We start from the raw sequence: 16,702 nt of genomic DNA, 5'->3' as shown, positions 1-16,702 counted from the left end.
GCAAAGCCACTTGATCATGCACTTAGGGGCTTTAACGAGGCCCAGTAACAAGCAGCAGTGGTGGGAAGGACCCTGCTGCCCGCCTGGCCCAAGGGCTGGGGCCAGGACAGCACCCAGGAGCCCTCGGGGACAGCTGCCCACGTCCCTTTACCACCTCGTCTCTGCCCTGGCCCAGGGTACCACGTGAGGGGAGTCTTCTACGGCTGGAACCCAACCCACGGCCACCTCCTCCCCGGACCCCCATCCTACCTCCCCGTGGAGGACGTCAACCACTCAGGTAGGAGCCACGCTGGCCGGGCAGTGCCCTGGGTGGCCCCCCTGGACCGGGCTGCCCGTGAGCTGACCCTCCCCTCGCCCCAGACTGCTGGCTCCATGTCCGCCTCTACTACTGCGATGTGCTGGTGAAGGAGGTCACCACGCGCACGGCCGAGGGCTGCCGCATCACCTCCCGCGCCGTCCTGGCTGACAGCGAGCGCCTCTACGGCCCCTCCTGCATGGAGCAGATCGAGTTCCCCCCGCCGCGGGTGCTCGGCGGCAGCGGCCGGGTGGCCGGCATGACTGACGTGCTGGAGCGGCTCCTGCCCCACCTGGAGCGCGGTGTGCTGCTGTGGGTAGCGCCGGAGGGGGTCTTCATGAAGCGCCAGTGCCAGGGCAGGGTGTACTGGAACGGGCCACTGGCCCCGCACAGGGACTGGCCCAACAAGCTGGAGAGGGAGAAGACCTACAAGCTGCTGGACACGCAGCAGTTCCTGCAGCGTAAGTGCCCACCCGCCGCCCCGGGCGCACGGGCTCCGCCGGCCCCTGCCCCGGGAGACCCTGATCCCCTCGGGAACGGGGCCAGGTCCTGCCCCGGTGCGGCTGCTCTGGGCTGCGGGGCCACGGGGACCCCGTGTCCCCTGACGGGGCTGATGTCTTGCAGAGCTGCGGGGGTACCTGAGCCACGGGCAGCCCATGCCGCAGTACCAGATCCACCTGTGTTTTGGGGAGGAATACCCCACCAGCGCCGGGCACCACTTCCAGAAGCTCATCATGGCCCACGTGAGTACGCACCGGGGCTGGCGCTCGCGGCGGCACCGAGCTGGGCGCCGGGGCCGTCGCGGTCAGGGGGCACACGGACCTGCGCCCGTCCTCCGTCGGCTCTGTGCCTCCGCAGGTGGAGCCGGTGTTTGCGCGGGAGCTCTTCCATCACGCCCAGCGCATGGGGCCGACGCTGCTCCGCGACTCCCCCCAGCCCTGCACCCCCGGCGCCTCCAGCCACATTATCCGCGTCCTCAAACAGCTCTGCCAGCCCTGAGCCCGGGCGGGCGGGAGGAGAGCCCAGTCACGACAAAGCCTCGGAGCGGGATGCTCTGCTGCCCCACGGCCCCGCTCCGGCCACATTCCCCGAGCTGGTGTGCGCGGGGCGCTCAGCGCTGCGGGGCTGGATGCGGGCGGGTGGACGGCCACCGCCGCCGCCGCCGCGCAGATCGCTGTATTTATTCCCCGGGAGCCACCCGGGTGGGATTTGCTCTGTGCTTGTTTGGTGAGCCGGAGCAGAGCCAGCTCTGTCCTCGTGCCTTGCACTGCCGGGACTCACCGTTCGCAAACCTTAGAAATAAAGGTTGTATTTCGGTACCGCTGGCTCCGGCGTGGGGGGCTGGTGCCAGTCCGAGGGGTGTACGGGCAGCTGGGGGAGCCGAGCCTGGGTAGCCTCATGCTGTGGGCAAAGCCAGCTCAGCCCCAGCCGTGGGGGACGGTGTGAGCCGACCCCTCTGCCCCTGCGCCAGCTCAAGACCTGTCCTGCCCCGGGTCCTGGCCCCGTGGCAGGGGGTGCAGGCAGCGGCGAGGTCCCCGTTAGCTGCTCTGCCGACCCGGTGACGCGGGAGCCTGTCCCAAAGGCACTCGCTGCCCGTGCCTCAGTTTCCCCTGGTGAGTGGAGTGAGGGGGTTCCTGGAAGGTGGGGGCCGTGCTGCACCCTGGAGGCAGTGTCCTGGCTGGGCACGGTGCGGGGACTTGGCACAGAGCAGAGATCTGGCACGGTGCACAGGATCCGGCACAACCGCAGGCTGGGGGTGGGGGCCGAGGCGCTGGGGTGGGCAGGGGGCGGGTGGGGAGCCGAGGGCTGGCAGCAGCCCCAGTCCCGCCAGCAGCACCCCCCTCAGCCCCCCGCCATCCCCAGCCGGGGCCCGGCTGCGCATCGTGGGCAGGGCAGGATGAGACCCAGGTCGTGGGAACCTCCCGTGGGAAGAGGGGCTGGGGGAGCCGGGGGCCGTGTCCGGAGCTCGGCCAAGGCTAGCGCTGCCCGCCTCTGCCCCGGGGAGGCCGCGGCCGTGCCAGCCCCGGGGCCGCTGGCTGCTGGCCGCAGGCCTTGGCGGCGCGTCCGTCTGTCCGTCCGCAGGGACCAGCGCTGGACGGCGGAGCCCCGCTCCGCCCTGGGCGGCCCCGGAGAGGAGGGGCCCGCCGCCCCCTCGCCGGCCAGGCGCGGGAGGCTGGGCCGCCGGCGAGTTTTAACGGGCCGTGCTGGGGCCGAGCGGCAGAGCGGGAGCGGCGGCAGCGGCGGCGGCGGCGCGGGAAAGCTGCGGTTGGCCAAGAGGATGCAGCCGGACCTCCCCGTCGGCGACGCAGCGCTGCGCAGCCCGCCGGCCCCCGAGCCGGCCGGCGGCCCCTTCCCCAGCCCCGAGGCCACCAAGCCGCCCTACAGCTACATCGCTCTCATCACCATGGCCATCCAGAGCGCGCCCGAGAAGCGCATCACGCTCAGCGGCATCTACCGCTACATCATGGGCCGCTTCACCTTCTACCGCGAGAACAAGCAGGGCTGGCAGAACAGCATCCGCCACAACCTCTCCCTTAACGAGTGCTTCGTCAAGGTGCCCCGCGACGACAAGAAGCCGGGCAAGGGCAACTACTGGACGCTCGACCCCGACTGCTACAACATGTTCGAGAACGGCAGCTTCTTGCGGCGCCGCCGGCGCTTCACCAGGAAGAGGGGCCTCCGGGACGCGCCGGGTGCCGAGGGGGACGAGGGGCGCGGGAAGCCCCCCAGGCACCGGGCACGGGGGCTGCCCCCTGCCCCGCTGCCCGAGGAGGGCAAGGCGGAGGGGGGCTATGCCTCACCGGCGGCCACTGGGCGCCTGCCAAGCCCCGCCACGCTCCCCGAGGGCACCGGGGTGCTGGGGTGCGCCGAGCCCTGCGCCCGGCGGCAGCCGCCCAAGGCCAGGCAGCCCTGCCTGTACCTGCCGGACGTGCCGCAGCCCAAGGGGTCGTTCTTTGCCCCCCCGGAGAGCCGCCTGCCCAAGGAGACTGTCTTCGGGGGGCTCCCGGCGGCGCTGCAGCTGCCCCGGCCAGGTCAGTACCCGCTGCCCGGTGAGCGCCCGGCACCGCACCCTGCCCTGCTGCCCACCCTGCTGCCCGCCCAGCCCAGGGACCCCCCGCAGGACTCCCCGGCCCCCCCAGGCACCCCCCCGGGGCAGCTGGAAGGCGAGGAGCCGGCCGCCCCCGGGCTGGGGCCAGGCCAGCCCTTTGGGCAGGTGCCCCCCGCGTTCCCTGGCACCCTCCTGGGCACGGGCAAGCCCCCCCCGTCCTGCTTCCTGGAAGGGGAGGGCTACGCGCAGCCCCCCCTGCCCGTTTTCGGCTCCTTCGGCCGGTCAGGGCCCGAGGCGCTGGGTGGCAGCTACCAGTGCCGGGTGCAGGCGCTGAGCTTCTGCGTGAAGGAGCGGCCGTGTGGCGCAGCGCTGGAGCATCTCCTGGCCGCGGCCCCCCCGGCCCCCGCCGCCCCCCGCCAGCCACCCTTCAGGGCCGCAGGACCGCGGGCAGGCGAGCAGAAGGAGCCATGGGGGCCGGGGGGTGCGATCCCGCTGCAGGGGGGCAATGGCTACCCTCTGGGGCTGCCCCCCTGCCTCTACCGGACACCCGGCATGTTCTTCTTCGAGTGAGGGACTGGCCCACCCCGGGATGCCCCCGGCCCCGGCACCGAATAAAGCACGTTCCCCAACGCTGCCTCTGTGGTCTCTGCGCCCCGCTCGGGGTGGGCAGCGGGCAGGGGTGAGCTGGGGACCCTCTGCCCCAGCCTGGGCGGTGGCTGGGGGACATGCGTCCCCGAGGCCACCCGGCACAGCCCTCATCCCCGCTGGTCCCTCCATCAGCAATCACCGGCTGGATGGTGAGGCTGCGGCGGGGGGGGACAGGGCATGGCCTGGGTCAGGGCACCCGTGTCCAGGTCCTGTGTCCCTGGGAGATGCTGGGGACAAGGTCCTGCTGCAACGTGGGGCCAGGAGCCCCCAAAACCCCGTCCCGGGGTAGCAGGAGGGAACCTTGTCCATGAGGGGCAGGGGGACGTGCTGCAGAAGGAGCGAGCCCCAGCGGAGCCCCGCTGCTGCCTCCCTGCGCCTGGGACCGCTCAAAGTGCCCGGCTTCGCCCTGGGTGCCACACATGGCACAACCGGCACCAGCCTCAGCGCGTGGCCCCAGAGAGATGCTGGGGAGGAGCAGGGGGTGGTGGCACGGTGTGGGGGGCTCTGCTCTGGCAGGGACAGGGCTCCCTCCCCTCTCTGTCCCTGCTCGGGGCTGTGCCGGTGCCTGGCTGGGGTCCCACCAGGTCCTTGCAGACACCGCGAGGCCAGGGCAGCCCCCAGAGCCGGGCTGTGCCAGGGGCCACGGCTGCGATGGGAACGGCCGGGGAAAGTGGATTCCTCTGACCTGAATCACGCCGGGCGGCTGCCGGTGAGGAGGCACCGGCTGAGTCACCTCTGCCGGCACCAGGCTGGGCATGGGGGCCTGCTCCAGCCGGCCAGGCTGGGGGGCACTGGGGCGGGCAGGGGTCCCCACACAGCCCCGGGCTGTGACCTGATCGCCAGCCCCTTCCCACGTGCTGCCAGGACAGCCGGGCCAGCGTCTCCGCAGCGCTGGAGTGGGGCCAGAGCAACGCTGGCAAAGCGAGGGGCTGTGCCCATGCCTGTGCCCCTGACCTGCCCACCACAGGCTGGGAGAGGGGGGACCCCAGGAGAAGCAATGCCTGGACCCCACGGCACAGCCAGCCCCAGGGCGGGCACGGGGGGGAGGACGCCGGGCTGGCAGGGGCTTGCCACGCTGCTGTGGGGAGGAGGTTTATGGCAGAGCCCCTCAACCCTCCAAGGCCAGTGGGACCCCAGCTTGGCCAGTCCCGGGGGTCTCTTCAGGGGCCGTGCTGGCAGGGAGGGACAGCACTGGCGTCACTCTGCGACCGGGAGCACCGTGGCCACATCAGCCCTGTTATCAGCCCCCAGACGGCTGCTGCCGGGCCGTGGCCACGTCCCAGCCCCGGGCAGGGCGAGGGGGGCCGCCCTTCATCAGCGGGGACGGCCACTCAGCCCTGGGCCTCTCTTCTCCCTGGTTTGGTTTTTTTTTTTTTTTCACTCCCCAGTGGAAAACAATATTTGAGCGCCTACATCATGCTGGCGTCTCCGGAGCGGCCGGCGGCGAGCGCGGCTGACCTCAGCCCCCTCCTTCGCGCGGTCCCCGGGGGCGCGGGAGGAAGCGAGCGCCGCAGCCGTGCCCAGGGGCCGTCTGGTTCCCACGCAGCGCGGCCGGGCCCATCGCCCACCCCGGCTCCCGCCGCCGCCTGGGAACGCACGGCCCCGGCCCCACACGGTGCCCCAGGCTGGGGTCCCTGCGCTGGGAGCAGCGTGGCATCGCGTGGCGCATCCCATTGCCCGCCCCCCCCCCCGCCCCACGCTGCAGCCCCCAGGGATGGGGACCCCCGTCTCACAGAGCCCAGCAGCCTGCACTACCCTGGGCATGCAGACCGGGGCCATCCGCTCTCCCGGTGCTCCCCTTCTCCGCGCCCATCCCGGCTCCAGGCCGCGGGCCCGCTGCTCTCCCTGCCCTCCCTCCTCCCCAGCTCGCTCCCGGCTCGCAGTGGGTGGCCTGGCTCCCAGCCCGCTTGCCCGCTCCCAGCACGGGCCGTGCCATGGCCGGGCACTGGGCTGCACCCGGTCATGGGGCGAACCTGCTGCTGCCGCCGGCGGTGCCGCTGGGTGCTGGTGCAGGAAGTTTGCCCGCTCCCCTTCCCTCCCTGCTCTGCCTGCGGGGCCCCTTGCTTGTACAGGCAGGCTGGGTGCCACAGGGTCGGGGTGCAGGCAGGAATGGGGAAAGGGTGCTGCTCTGTGTGAGTGCTCAAGGCTCCGGGGATGGATGCTGTGGACACGTGTGCGCACACCCCAGACTGCGCCGTGTGTCCGTGGGGGTGACGAGGACCCCCCCCATGAGGGATGGCACCAGCTGCCCTGGCCTGGGCTGGACCAGGACCAGCCCTGTCACCATGCCCATCGGCCCCGGCGGGACCGGTCCCCTCCTTGGGGCTTGGGGGGCTCCCAAGCCCTGCCCTGCCCCTCGGCCAGGAGCACGGGATGGGGCCACGGCTGCTCCCACAGGTGCCAGCCCCACAGCCCCACTCCTCTGGCCGCGATGGAGGTGTGATGGGTGTCCCTGTGGGGTCCTGGGGCAGGAGAGGAGGGGGCTGGAGAAGCCAAACAGGGCTGTGGGGTGGGGATCCCTCATCCTGGCCTTGGAGCACTGGGATGTGCTGGTGCCAGTGCATCCCCGTGCCACAGCCGTGCACACGCAGGGCTGTGTCCAGGAACTGATCCCCCAGAGAGGCTCGGGGTGCCAGGAGCGTCTGGGGGCGACAGCCCAGCCGGGAGCCCCACGGGCCACCCCGTGGCAGGGCCCTGCAGCCCCCGTGGCCCGCCGGGGCCGGTGTGACGCGCGGCTCCTGGGGCCAGACAGGAAGGAGACGTCACCGCCGCGGAGCGTAACTCAAACCAGATGGGGCTGCGCTGGCTTCCAGGCCCGCAGGGTGGTCACCGACAGGAACCGGTCAAAGGCTGCCGGCAGGAAGCGGCTGGGAGGGACGCCCGCGGCGGGAGCCGGCGTCAGGGCCCGGGTAGCCTTAACCGCTTCGGGGCTGGCTGCAGCCTCACCGGCCAGAGGGGCACTGGCCCCCCACCAGCCCTTGCCTGGGCAACCCACCCCACTGGGGCAGATGCTGAAGCTGTGAGGACACCTCTGACCGACCATCCATCCATCCGTCCCCTTCCCTCCTTTCCCCCAGCACCCTGGGGTGCTCAGAGCCGGTTGCTGCTGCACAGCCACAGGGTGCAAAGACCAGAACCCCTCAGCACTGTGGGCTGCCTGGCACGCAGCAGGCGGTCCCCGTCCCCAGCACAGCCGGGGCCTCTCTCTGTCCCCTCTACCCTGGGGACAAGACGCCGCTCCCCGTCCCCTCCTCGCTTATCTGCAGCCCTCACACTGTGGCTGCACGGGCCACACGGGTGGGAGCAGTGGCCCGGGGAGGGGGCCAGGAGCAGCCCCCCCAGGGAAGCAGGGCAGGCATGGGCTGCGGGCAGACCTGTACATTTATTTACAAGAAGGCAAGAGCCGGGCAGGACGCAGGCATCGGGCAGGGCCCCGGGAGCCATGTCCGCTGCCCCGTGGGGACAAGCCCAAAGTCCCTTCACCTGCTGCAGCCGGCGGGGCTGGGGGGCCAGTGCCTCCCTCCGTCTCTCCCCAGGGTTTTTCCAGCAGGCGCAGAGGGCACAGGCAGCCCCGGAGCAAGCACGCAGCCCTGGCTCGGGCGGGGGGGGCTCAGCCACGGCGAAAGCCAAAGCTGGAGGGCAGGGGGAGCCCGGGAACCCCCCGCCACCCCCCCATCCCTTCCCACAGCAGGCAAGGCTGGAAGCTGCAAAGCCCGGGGGATGCCCATCCTTTGGCAGCACCGGGGAGCCCCGAGGGGCGCAGGCAGAGGGGAAGGGGTTTGGGGCGAGGCGGAGGAGCCGGGGGGGGGCAACACCCGCCTCCCACAGCCCGGCCGGTCCTGGGGAGCCCCCGCGCGCGGCGGGGGGAGCTGGCGGCCGCAGCCGCCGCCCGGCAGTTCCTGTGTGTTGGTGGTCGGGGCTGGAGCGATGCTCGCCGGAGCGGGGGAGCGCGGTCCAGCTGCTCTGCATTAGGACGCCTCGCTCATCTTGATCTGGCGGGGACGGGTGAAGCAGAGGTTGTGTTTTTCCCCCGCTGGCAGAGCCGAAGGGCAGGGAGGGCAGGAGGAACACAAAGCCTCCTTCTTCCCTCGCTGGCTCCCAGCTGGGGATCCTGCTGGAAGCATGCTCGCTGCTTCCTCCCTTCCTGTGCGAGCAGCAGCTCGGGGCCAGCTCCGCTCCCGCACGGCCGGCTGGCCAGGGAGGAGGCACTTCAACCCCGGCCCCGGTGCCAAAGCGCCAGGGTGAGGGTCCACGCCTGCCCTCCGGCATCCCCACGCCAAGCCACAGCGCTGGGAAGGGGAGGTCAGGCAGCTCGGGGGTCCAGCGACAGCGAAGGCAGGGCAGGGCTGTGGCATTTACAGGCAGAGCGCGCAAGTCTTGGGTCCAAGGCAGCGGCAAGCACGCATGGCGGCCCAGGCAGAGCGGCCCTTTCTCCTCCGAGGCCACGGGAAGGAAGCGCGAGCGGAGCAGGGATGCTGCGGGTCGGGCATCGCGCAGCCGGGCCAGGGATGAGGTCAGAAACCACCGCTCAGGAGCGGGCCTCGCAGTCCGAGGAAATCCAGATGGGAGCATTGGCTCAATGGGAATGGGGAAGGCTGGAGCCCCAGGAGCGTGCTGCCGGCATCCCCAGCAGCGGGTCCCCAGTGCAGCAATGCCGCCCGGGGTGGGATGAGCTCGGCAGAGCGGCTCTGCAGCAGCGGGTGCGGGTGAGGAGCCCTGGCTGCCAAGGCAGGGCACAGCCCCAGGGGACGCAGCAGAGCAGCACCCGTGGTGGCGGTGGCGTGGGGCACGGAGCAGGGGTGCAGCGCGCGCCGCAGCGGCGTGGGGTCCAGAGCAGCCATCTGGCAGCAGCACAGGCAGGGAGGGGGCTGCGCGGCTCCAGCCCCTGGCCCCCGCGGTGGGAAGCGAGGACCCCAGCGAGGTCCTGCTGCCATCCAGAAGCAAGACTGACGCGGGACCCTCTGAAGCAGTTCCTCTCTGGCCTCGACTCACACGTGGCTCAGGCTCCCCCAGGAGCCCCCGCTCAGACGCCCAGCGCCGTCAGCGACCCCGAGCTGGTAATCTTCTTGAAGCGGTTGGCAGCACACACCCCGATGAAGTTTTTCTGTAAAGGGGGAAGAGGAGAGATGCTCATCCTCCCGCGAGGGCTGCGGCTCCAGAGGCTGAGCCAGACCTCGCTCCGGGGCTGGTGAGGAGCCGGGCTGGGGAGCGGGCAGCCACCCGGGCACCCATTCAGCCAGGCTGCGTGGGAGGGGAGCGCAGGGCTGACGCTGGGGATCATCCCCTACATTCTGTCCCGACACCACTCCTGCTCCTAAAAGGTGCTCTTGGGATCGGCTCAGGGGAGGCCACCTCAAAGGGACCTATGCTTGAGGGGGGCCCCACCTCGGGGGCACCCACGCAAGGACCCTGGTGCTGCGGAGCCCTTCCTCCAGGCTCAGGGATCCCCAGCCGTTGTGCCCCGGCTGCCAGCAGCAGAGCAAGACAGAGCCATCCTCCCTGTCCCAGATGCCATCCGCCAGGACAGGCAGAGGCTGGCAGCCCCCCCACCAGCTCTCCCGATGGCGTTGACCCTCTTCGTCCCCATGCCGGCCCCTCGCACCTTCCAGCGCCGCCGCATGACGTATTTCTTGAGCAGCACCTGGGACTTGAGCCGGCGGTTGCAGCGCTTGGCCTTTTCTGCCAGGTTGTTGAGCCAGGGATGCTGCAGGCACTGGCCGGCGCTCATCCGGGCGCTGGGGGTGAGAGGAGCCCGGGTCACCCCTGCTCGGGCCCCCTCTCCCCAACCACCCCCGCTTCTCCAGCCGCCCAAGAGCCCCAAAACCCCAGAAACCTGCAAGGAGGAACCAGCCGGAGGGATGTGCCCAGGGACCGGTGGGGCTGGGCAGGACCTCGAGTGGTCCAGCACGTCCTGCTCGGGGCAGGGGAGCCTGGAGGGACGCGGGGCTCTGCTGGGGACAGCCAGGAGCCAGGGCAGGGCCCTGCGAGGCTCATTTGGTACAGGACATCAGGGGATGCTGCTGGTCCCGGTGCAGAGGGCAGCGCGTGGTACCCCGGGGCTGGGCACGCAGCTCTGGGGATGCCCACCCCAGGACCTCCCACGGCCGCTGCCAGCCTCGCACCTCTTCTGCTTGATGATGAGGTTTGAGACGAAGTCCTTGGCCTCATCGGAGACACTCTCGAAGGTCTCCTCGTCGAAGTACCAGTCGGCAGCCAGGACGTTGTTGAGCGTCTCGGTGTCGTTGTCACCCAAGAAGGGGGAGAGGCCGCTGAGCCTGGGGGTGCAGGGGGGTGAGAAGCTGGGTGCCCTCAGGCTGCAGCACCTCCCAGATGCCCCCAGAACGGAGCCAATCTGGCCAGGGCTGCCCCAGGGGGTGAGGCAGGGTGGCCCCGAGAGGGGAGGTGGTGTGTGGCTGCTGGCACCATGCTGCGCTCCTGCCTGCAGCTGGGCTGAGCCTTTTCCTGCCTGCAGATGCGGGCACAGACACTCCCCAGCCCCGCTCGCTGCCTCCCGGCCCCCAGCCCCACCTGCCCTTCTCCCCCAGCCCACCAAGCAGCCGGGTGCCCGAGGCACGTGTACGGCTTGGGGACGGCTCCATGCCCGGGGAGCTCTGCCCCGGCACGGTGCTGGCAGCCCCCCGCACAGCCCTGACGTACAGCATGTAGGTGATGACGCCCATGCTCCACATGTCCGTGGAGTAGGAGACTTGCTCGTAGTTGACCACCTCGGGGGAGAGGAATTCGGGGGTGCCAAAGTTCACCTTCAGCTTCTCCTGGGGGTTGTACCTGCAGCCGGGGGGGTGAGTCAGCAGGAGGGGGACAGGCTGCTCCCCCAAACCACTGCCCCCCCTCCCGGCAGGCACTGCCCTCCCCAGCTCTCCCGTGCCACTCAGGGAGAGCCGCGGGCAAAGCCACAGCCCAGAGCAGGTCCCAGGGCTCCCAGCACCCCGAGGGTGCGTAGGGCCGAAGGGTGGGAGGGGGACGGGGAGGAGGGATGGAGCCGAGGGGGGAAGACGGCACCTTCGAGCCAGCCCAAAGTCGATGATCTTCACCATGTGCCCGGTGGCAGCGACACAGAGGATATTCTCGGGCTGTGGGGACAGGGAGACCGTTGCCCCACCACCGAGAGGTGACAACCTACGGGTCTTGCAGCTGACCCGCGCCAGAGCAATACCGACTTGCAGGCATCCCTCCCATGGCTGGCTGGTGTCGGGGACACGCTGCCCTCACGGGCACAGCAGGGCTCAGGCCAGCACGCAGCGCTCCCCGCTTCGGTGGCTGCAAACACCCGCTGCCCCCCTGCGCCCCGGCCTCCCCCATCCCCGTGAGCAGCGGCCGGCCCGTGCCGTCACCCCCCAGCCCCTGCTGTCACCCCCCGGCCCCGCACCTTGAGGTCGAGGTGGAGGACGCGCATGTGGTGCATGAAGCGGATGCCCTCACAGATCTGCCGGACGAACACCATGCAGTCCACCTCCGTCAGGTGGTAGTCATCGTCGATGATCCGCTCAAAGAGCTCGCCACCCTCCACGCTGCGTGGGGACGGACCGCGGGGTCACCCGGGGCTCCCTGCCCCGGGCCACCCTCCTGCAGAGCCCCCTGCCTGCCCCACGGACCCTGGCCCAGCCCCACCATGGAGATACTGGGGCAGAGGCTGAGCGGAGCCATGGTGGGATGCGTGTGTGCTGGAATTAGACACACACACACCCCCCGCCAAAGGCAGGCCCAGGGGAGGGAGGGTTACCCCAAAACACCCCAGTTCCCTCAGGGTTTGTAGAGCAGAACAGCCCCAGCATGGCCCCAGTCTCCCTGGAGCAAGTGGGCAGGGGGAAAAGGAGCTGTGTGGGAAGGACTTGGGTCATCTCCACCCTCAACGCAGCCGCGATGGAAGGAGATGCTGTCCCGGCCAGGCAGAGCCCGAGGCTGCCTCCGAGCCCAGCGTGAGATGAGGAGGTGCCCAAGAGGGAACGGGCGAGGTGAAGGACATTCCCTGGGGCCAACTGCTTCTGCTTGGTGAGCGGCCGGCACATCTGCTCCATCTCTGGAGCATCCCCCGCAATGGTGCCCCTCACCCAGGCATCGGGCCCCACGCGGCACCGCCCCGGCACTCACAACTCCATGAAGAGGATGATCTCCCGGGGCGTCTCGATGGCGTCGTAGAGCTGGATGAGGTTGCGGTGGTTCAGCTGGTTCATCACGTCGATCTCCAGCAGCACCATCTCCTGCAGAAGTAGCCCCGTGGTGGTGCAGGGTGTCAGCGCTGGCCGAGCCACCGGCACCGGGACAGGCTGTGTCACAGCACCGGGGACACACGGGGTACGACGCTGCCACCCAGCACCTCGGCCATGCCACTTGCTGGTGGCACCATGGCCAGGAGGAGCCCCCCGCCCCAGCATCGGTCAGACCTTGTCCTTGGCGCCCTGCTTCCGGATCACTTTGGCTGCCAGCTTCAGCCCCGTCTGCTTCTCCGTGCATATGTGGACTTCGCCAAACTTGCCCCTGGGGAGGGAGAGAGGGAGATGTGCCAACACCATCAGCCATCCAGGCTGCTGGGGACCCCCACATTGCTCTGGGGTGCTGCCCACCGCTCCCATCCTGCCTGAGGCACCAACCCATCATGGCCAGAGAAGTCCCATCGACCCAGGACCATTGCCCAAGGCTGGACAGCAGCTCAGGGCAGTGCCGGGGGAAAGCCGGGCATCCCGCGCTCTCCCGGGGCCCCTCCTTACCCTCCCAGGATATCCTTGGAGCTGAGGTTGAACTGGGAGCTGACGTTGGCAGACCGCAGGGTGACGATGCGGTGCGCAAAGGGCGCCGGCGGCGGAGGGACGTCATCTGCCCAGAGAGGAGGGCTGGGGTGAGAAGGGGAGGTACCCGGCGGGGACCCCACCGCTGGGCACCTCTAGGGTGCCCCAGGCTGCACCCCGGTGCAGGGTGAAGGCAGGCACCCAGCAGCACAGCACAGCCCAGCCAAGCCTGTGGGTGCAGGATGCGGCCAGATACTGAGTGCCTGGCTGCAAATCAGGGTCTCCTGGCTGCCTGCTGCACCGGGGGATGCAGCATCCCCCGATGGGTCCCTCGCCACTGCCCGCAGCGTCGCCCTGCTGCATGGCACCCACCCTGCTGCATGGCACCCACCCTGCTGCATGGCACCCACCCTGCCGCTCACCCGCTCCCCACCATCCCGTGTGTCACGCTCGCCCTCTCCAGGCCACGCTGCTGCGTGTCACCCTCTCTGGGCCACCACCCCTCCCACGCCACCACGTCCCGGCTCCCCCTCCCAGGATGGACCCCACGCACCCAGTCCTGGGCCACCCTTCCCGGAGCTGGCCTCACAGGGAGCCCCACGAGCACCCACTGCCCCCGAGCTGGGTGCATCCCCAGCCTTGCCATCCCTGCAAGGACAGCGGTACAGGACATGGGGACACGCTGTCCCCTGCCACCGGCCAGGCGGTGGCTGTCACTCCCTGGGCTCCTCTTCCTCCCGGGCAGCCCCGGCCGCGGGGACCGTGCCAGGCTGCGGCCGGAGCAGCCCGGGGAGGGGATGCGACGCATTTAGCCCTGTTTACAGTGAAACAGGAGCTCGAAGGCCACAGGGCAGGCGACGAGCCAACAGCATGAGCCGGCAGCACGGGAGGGCAGTGCAGGCAGCAGGCAGGGCCGCGGGGGACCCCGGGCTGCCGCCCCGCAGAGGGTCCCGGGGTGCAAGGACAAGGCAGGCACCTCACAGCCTTACCCAGTATCTCAAAAGGGTCTTCCTTCCCAAAATCGGGGGTGAGGTAGGGGCTGGGGGGTGGCTCTGCCTCCGTCGAGGATGGTTGCCCCCCAGGGCCAGGCTGCTCCGTGGCCCCGGCGGGATCTGGGGGCTGCCCTGCGGCACTGGGCAATGTCCTCTCCTGCGGGGTGCCAGGGCTCCCCGCAGGCTGCAGGTCCCCCAGGGCTGGCGGGGCAGGGCCAGGCTCTGTCGGACACTCTCTCGGCTCCGCCGCCGTGGTCTCCTCCGGTATCGTCGCCATCGCCGCTGCCTCTGCCCAGGGCTGATCCTCCCTGGAAGCAGAAGCAGGAGGTGAGCAGAGCCCAGCCAGCAGACCCCCGAGCCCAGCACCCACCTCTGCCCAGAGGGACCCGGGGCTCCCCAGGGAGCAGCGAGGAGAGGGGACCCTATCCCAGGAGGGTGCGGGTACCTTTGGCAGGTGGCTGGGCAGCTCAGGCTCTGCAGCAGAGCCGGGCGCGGGGGCTCGGGGCCTCTCGGCTGCTGCTGCTCGTCCGATTCCTTCGCCTTTGCCACTTTCTCCCCTTCACTCTGAGCCTTCGCAGCAGCCGTGGCTGCCGCCTCCGCAGGCTCCTCGCCTCCATCCCCAGCCTCTGCTGCAGCTGGGGGAGGTTCCACCTTTGCAGCTTGCTTTCCTCCATCCTGAGCCTTTGCAGCCGCTGGGACCTTCTCCTTTGCAGCCGCTGGGACCTTCTCCTTTGCAGCCGCTGGGACCTTCTCCTTTGCAGCCGCTGGGACCTTCTCCTTTGCAGCCGCTGGGACCTTCTCCTTTGCAGGCTCTTCTTTGCCTCCATCCTCAGCCTTTGATGCAACTGTGGTTTTTTTCCACCTTTGCAGCTTTCTTCCCTCCATCCTGCACCTTTGCAGCAGCCGGGGCTTTCTCCTTTGCAGACTCTTCTTTGCTTCCCTCTTGAGCCTTTTTTGCAGCTGGGGTTTTCTCTGCCTTTGCTGCTGCCTTGTCTCCATCCTGAGCCTTGGCAGCATCTGGGGCCTTCTCTGCAGGAGCTGTGGCTTTCTGCTTTGCAGGCTCCTCTTTGCGTTCATCTTGAGCCTTTTTCGCAGCTGGGGCTTTTTCTGCCTTTGCCACTTTATTCTCTCCATCCTGAGCCTTTACAGTAGCTGGAGCCTTCTCCTTTGCAGGCTTTTTATCAGCTGGGGTTTTCTCTGCCTTTGCAGCTTTCTTCCCTCCATCCTGAGCCTTTGCAGCAGCTGGCACCTTCTTTGCAGCAGCCATGGTTTTCTCCTTTGCAGGCTCTTCTTTGCCTCCATCCCCAGCCTGTACTGCAGCCAGGGCTGTCTCCTCTGTGGCCTTTGCCTTCCCTCCTTGAGCCTCCGCTGCAGCCGGAGCCTTCTCCTCCGTGGACTCTGCTTTCCCACCACCCTCAGCCTCTAACCCGCTAGAGGCTTGCTCCTTCTTAGGCTTGTCCTTCCCTCCATCCTGAGGCTTGGCAGCAGCTGGAGCCTTCCCCTCCACGGGCGCTGTCTTCCCGCCTTTGGGCTTTCCTGCAGCCGGAGCTTTCTCCTTCCCAGGCTCATCCTTCCCTCTATCCTGGGCCTTGGCAGCAGCCGGCACCTTCTCCTCCGCAGGTGCTGCCTGCCCTCCATCGTGCTGTGCAGCTGAAGCCGCCGCCGCTGCCTTCCCTCGATCCCGGGGCTCTGGAGCAGTCGGGGCTGTCTCCCCCGCCGGCTCTGCCTTCCCTCCTCCGGCCTCTCCCGAAGCCTTCTCCTTCCCAGGCTCTGCCTGCCCTCCGCCCTGAGCCGCGGCAGCAGCCGGAGCCTTCTCCTTCCCAGGCTCGTCCTTCGCCTCGGTGGCAGCCGGCACCATCCCCGCCTGGGGCTGGGCAGCCTGGGGGGCTGCCGGAGCTGCGTTGCCCTCTGCTTCAGGGGGGGCCATGCCGCCAGCCCCTCCAGCGCTGGGCATGCTGCCCACCCCACCGCCCTGCTCCATGGGGACTCTCCGGGCAGGAGGCGGCTGCCCTGCGGTGCTCCCGGTTCAGCGAGGCTCCTGCGGGAGAGAAGACAGAAGCTGAGGGCTCCCCAGACCCGACGCCCGGCAGAGGGGCACGGTGGGACATGGGCAGCGGCTCTGCTCCTGCAGAAGAGGGGCGAGCTGCTGCCACCCGGCCGGGAGCCGTGCCCCTGCCACCGAGCCGAGGGCCCCACGTGGCCACCGGTCCCTTGCACCATCCCATTGTGCCCCGGTATCTGCTCGGCGGTGACTGATCGATGGCCTGACGCCGGCACCTGTCGCTGCCACGGGGCCTCCGGCGTGCAAACAGCCGGCGCGGCGCAGCCAGGGTGCCAATTTAAGGCCACGTCCCCCCATGGCGGGGCAGGAGACGGCGGCTCCAGCCCCAGGGTGGCATGGTGGGGATCAGGCGAGGTAAGCATCCCCGGCACGGCCCCACCGCTGCCCACCCCGAACCGCACAGGCAGGTCCAGCCGTGCAGGCAGAGCCCCATCTGCTCGGGGGCTACGCAGACCCCTGGCCCCAGTGGCCACCAGCGCTGCCCGTCCCCCTGCCCGGTGTTGACCACAGCTCCTGCCCAAGTGGTCCCCCCACCAAGGGGACCCGTTGGTGCTCGCATACCTGTGCGGGCTGCCAGCACGAGCTGCCACCCCATCCCCTCCAGCCCAGCACCCCTTCCCCAAATCCCCGCTCTGCCCTGGGCTCCGCTGCCCATCCCTGCCCGGCCACCTTCCCTCACCCTGTCCCAAAACACCCCCCCTGCGCAACCGTCCAGAGGCTGGGACAGCCCAGCCCCGGAATAAACCCACCAGTGACCATCCCAGTAACAGAGGAGTCGCTTGCTGGTCTTACTGGGACAGGAGCTATAAGCAGTTGGTTCCCAGCCGAGCGGCGCTGCGTCCCACAGCTCAGCACGGGGAGCCCATGGGGACAGAGGCATTCCTCCCGGGGCTGGGGGCTCCGCTCTCCCTG

At 69.7% G+C, this 16,702-nt stretch overlaps 3 protein-coding genes across 3 annotated transcripts in view; 2 read left to right on the top strand and 1 right to left on the bottom strand.

Moving 5' to 3' along the window:
- The window catches only part of LOC127023500 (interferon regulatory factor 4-like), a 2,326-nt gene extending 718 nt beyond the window's left edge, over positions 1 to 1,608 (top strand). Inside the window, exons 2-5 of the mRNA XM_050907615.1 lie at positions 176 to 277; positions 361 to 756; positions 920 to 1,038; positions 1,154 to 1,608. Coding sequence (XP_050763572.1) covers positions 176 to 277; positions 361 to 756; positions 920 to 1,038; positions 1,154 to 1,294 — 758 coding nt within the window. The 3' untranslated portion in view covers positions 1,295 to 1,608. The remainder of the gene's footprint in view (positions 1 to 175; positions 278 to 360; positions 757 to 919; positions 1,039 to 1,153) is intronic.
- A 965-nt stretch (positions 1,609 to 2,573) lies between these two features.
- Positions 2,574 to 3,965, top strand: FOXS1 (forkhead box S1). The gene has a single exon (XM_050907418.1). The coding sequence runs from the start codon at positions 2,574 to 2,576 to the stop codon at positions 3,912 to 3,914; it is 1,341 nt and encodes a 446-aa protein (XP_050763375.1). The 3' UTR covers positions 3,915 to 3,965.
- A 5,008-nt stretch (positions 3,966 to 8,973) lies between these two features.
- On the bottom strand, positions 8,974 to 15,655 carry MYLK2 (myosin light chain kinase 2). Its single transcript, XM_050907614.1, is given in 13 exon segments — positions 8,974 to 9,096; positions 9,595 to 9,727; positions 10,115 to 10,267; positions 10,650 to 10,778; positions 11,013 to 11,083; positions 11,380 to 11,521; positions 12,102 to 12,211; positions 12,395 to 12,488; positions 12,719 to 12,824; positions 13,726 to 14,036; positions 14,174 to 14,427; positions 14,524 to 14,583; positions 14,585 to 15,655. Coding segments are annotated over 13 exon segments (2,715 nt in total). The 3' UTR covers positions 8,974 to 9,015.
- Positions 15,656 to 16,702: the final 1,047 nt, after the last annotated feature.

The sequence above is a fragment of the Gymnogyps californianus genome, chromosome 17 (assembly GCF_018139145.2).
Source record: "Gymnogyps californianus isolate 813 chromosome 17, ASM1813914v2, whole genome shotgun sequence".
Taxonomy (NCBI): domain Eukaryota; kingdom Metazoa; phylum Chordata; class Aves; order Accipitriformes; family Cathartidae; genus Gymnogyps; species Gymnogyps californianus.
The sequence above is the reverse complement of the archived record's forward strand: the minus strand, read 5'-3'. Positions and strand labels throughout refer to the sequence as shown.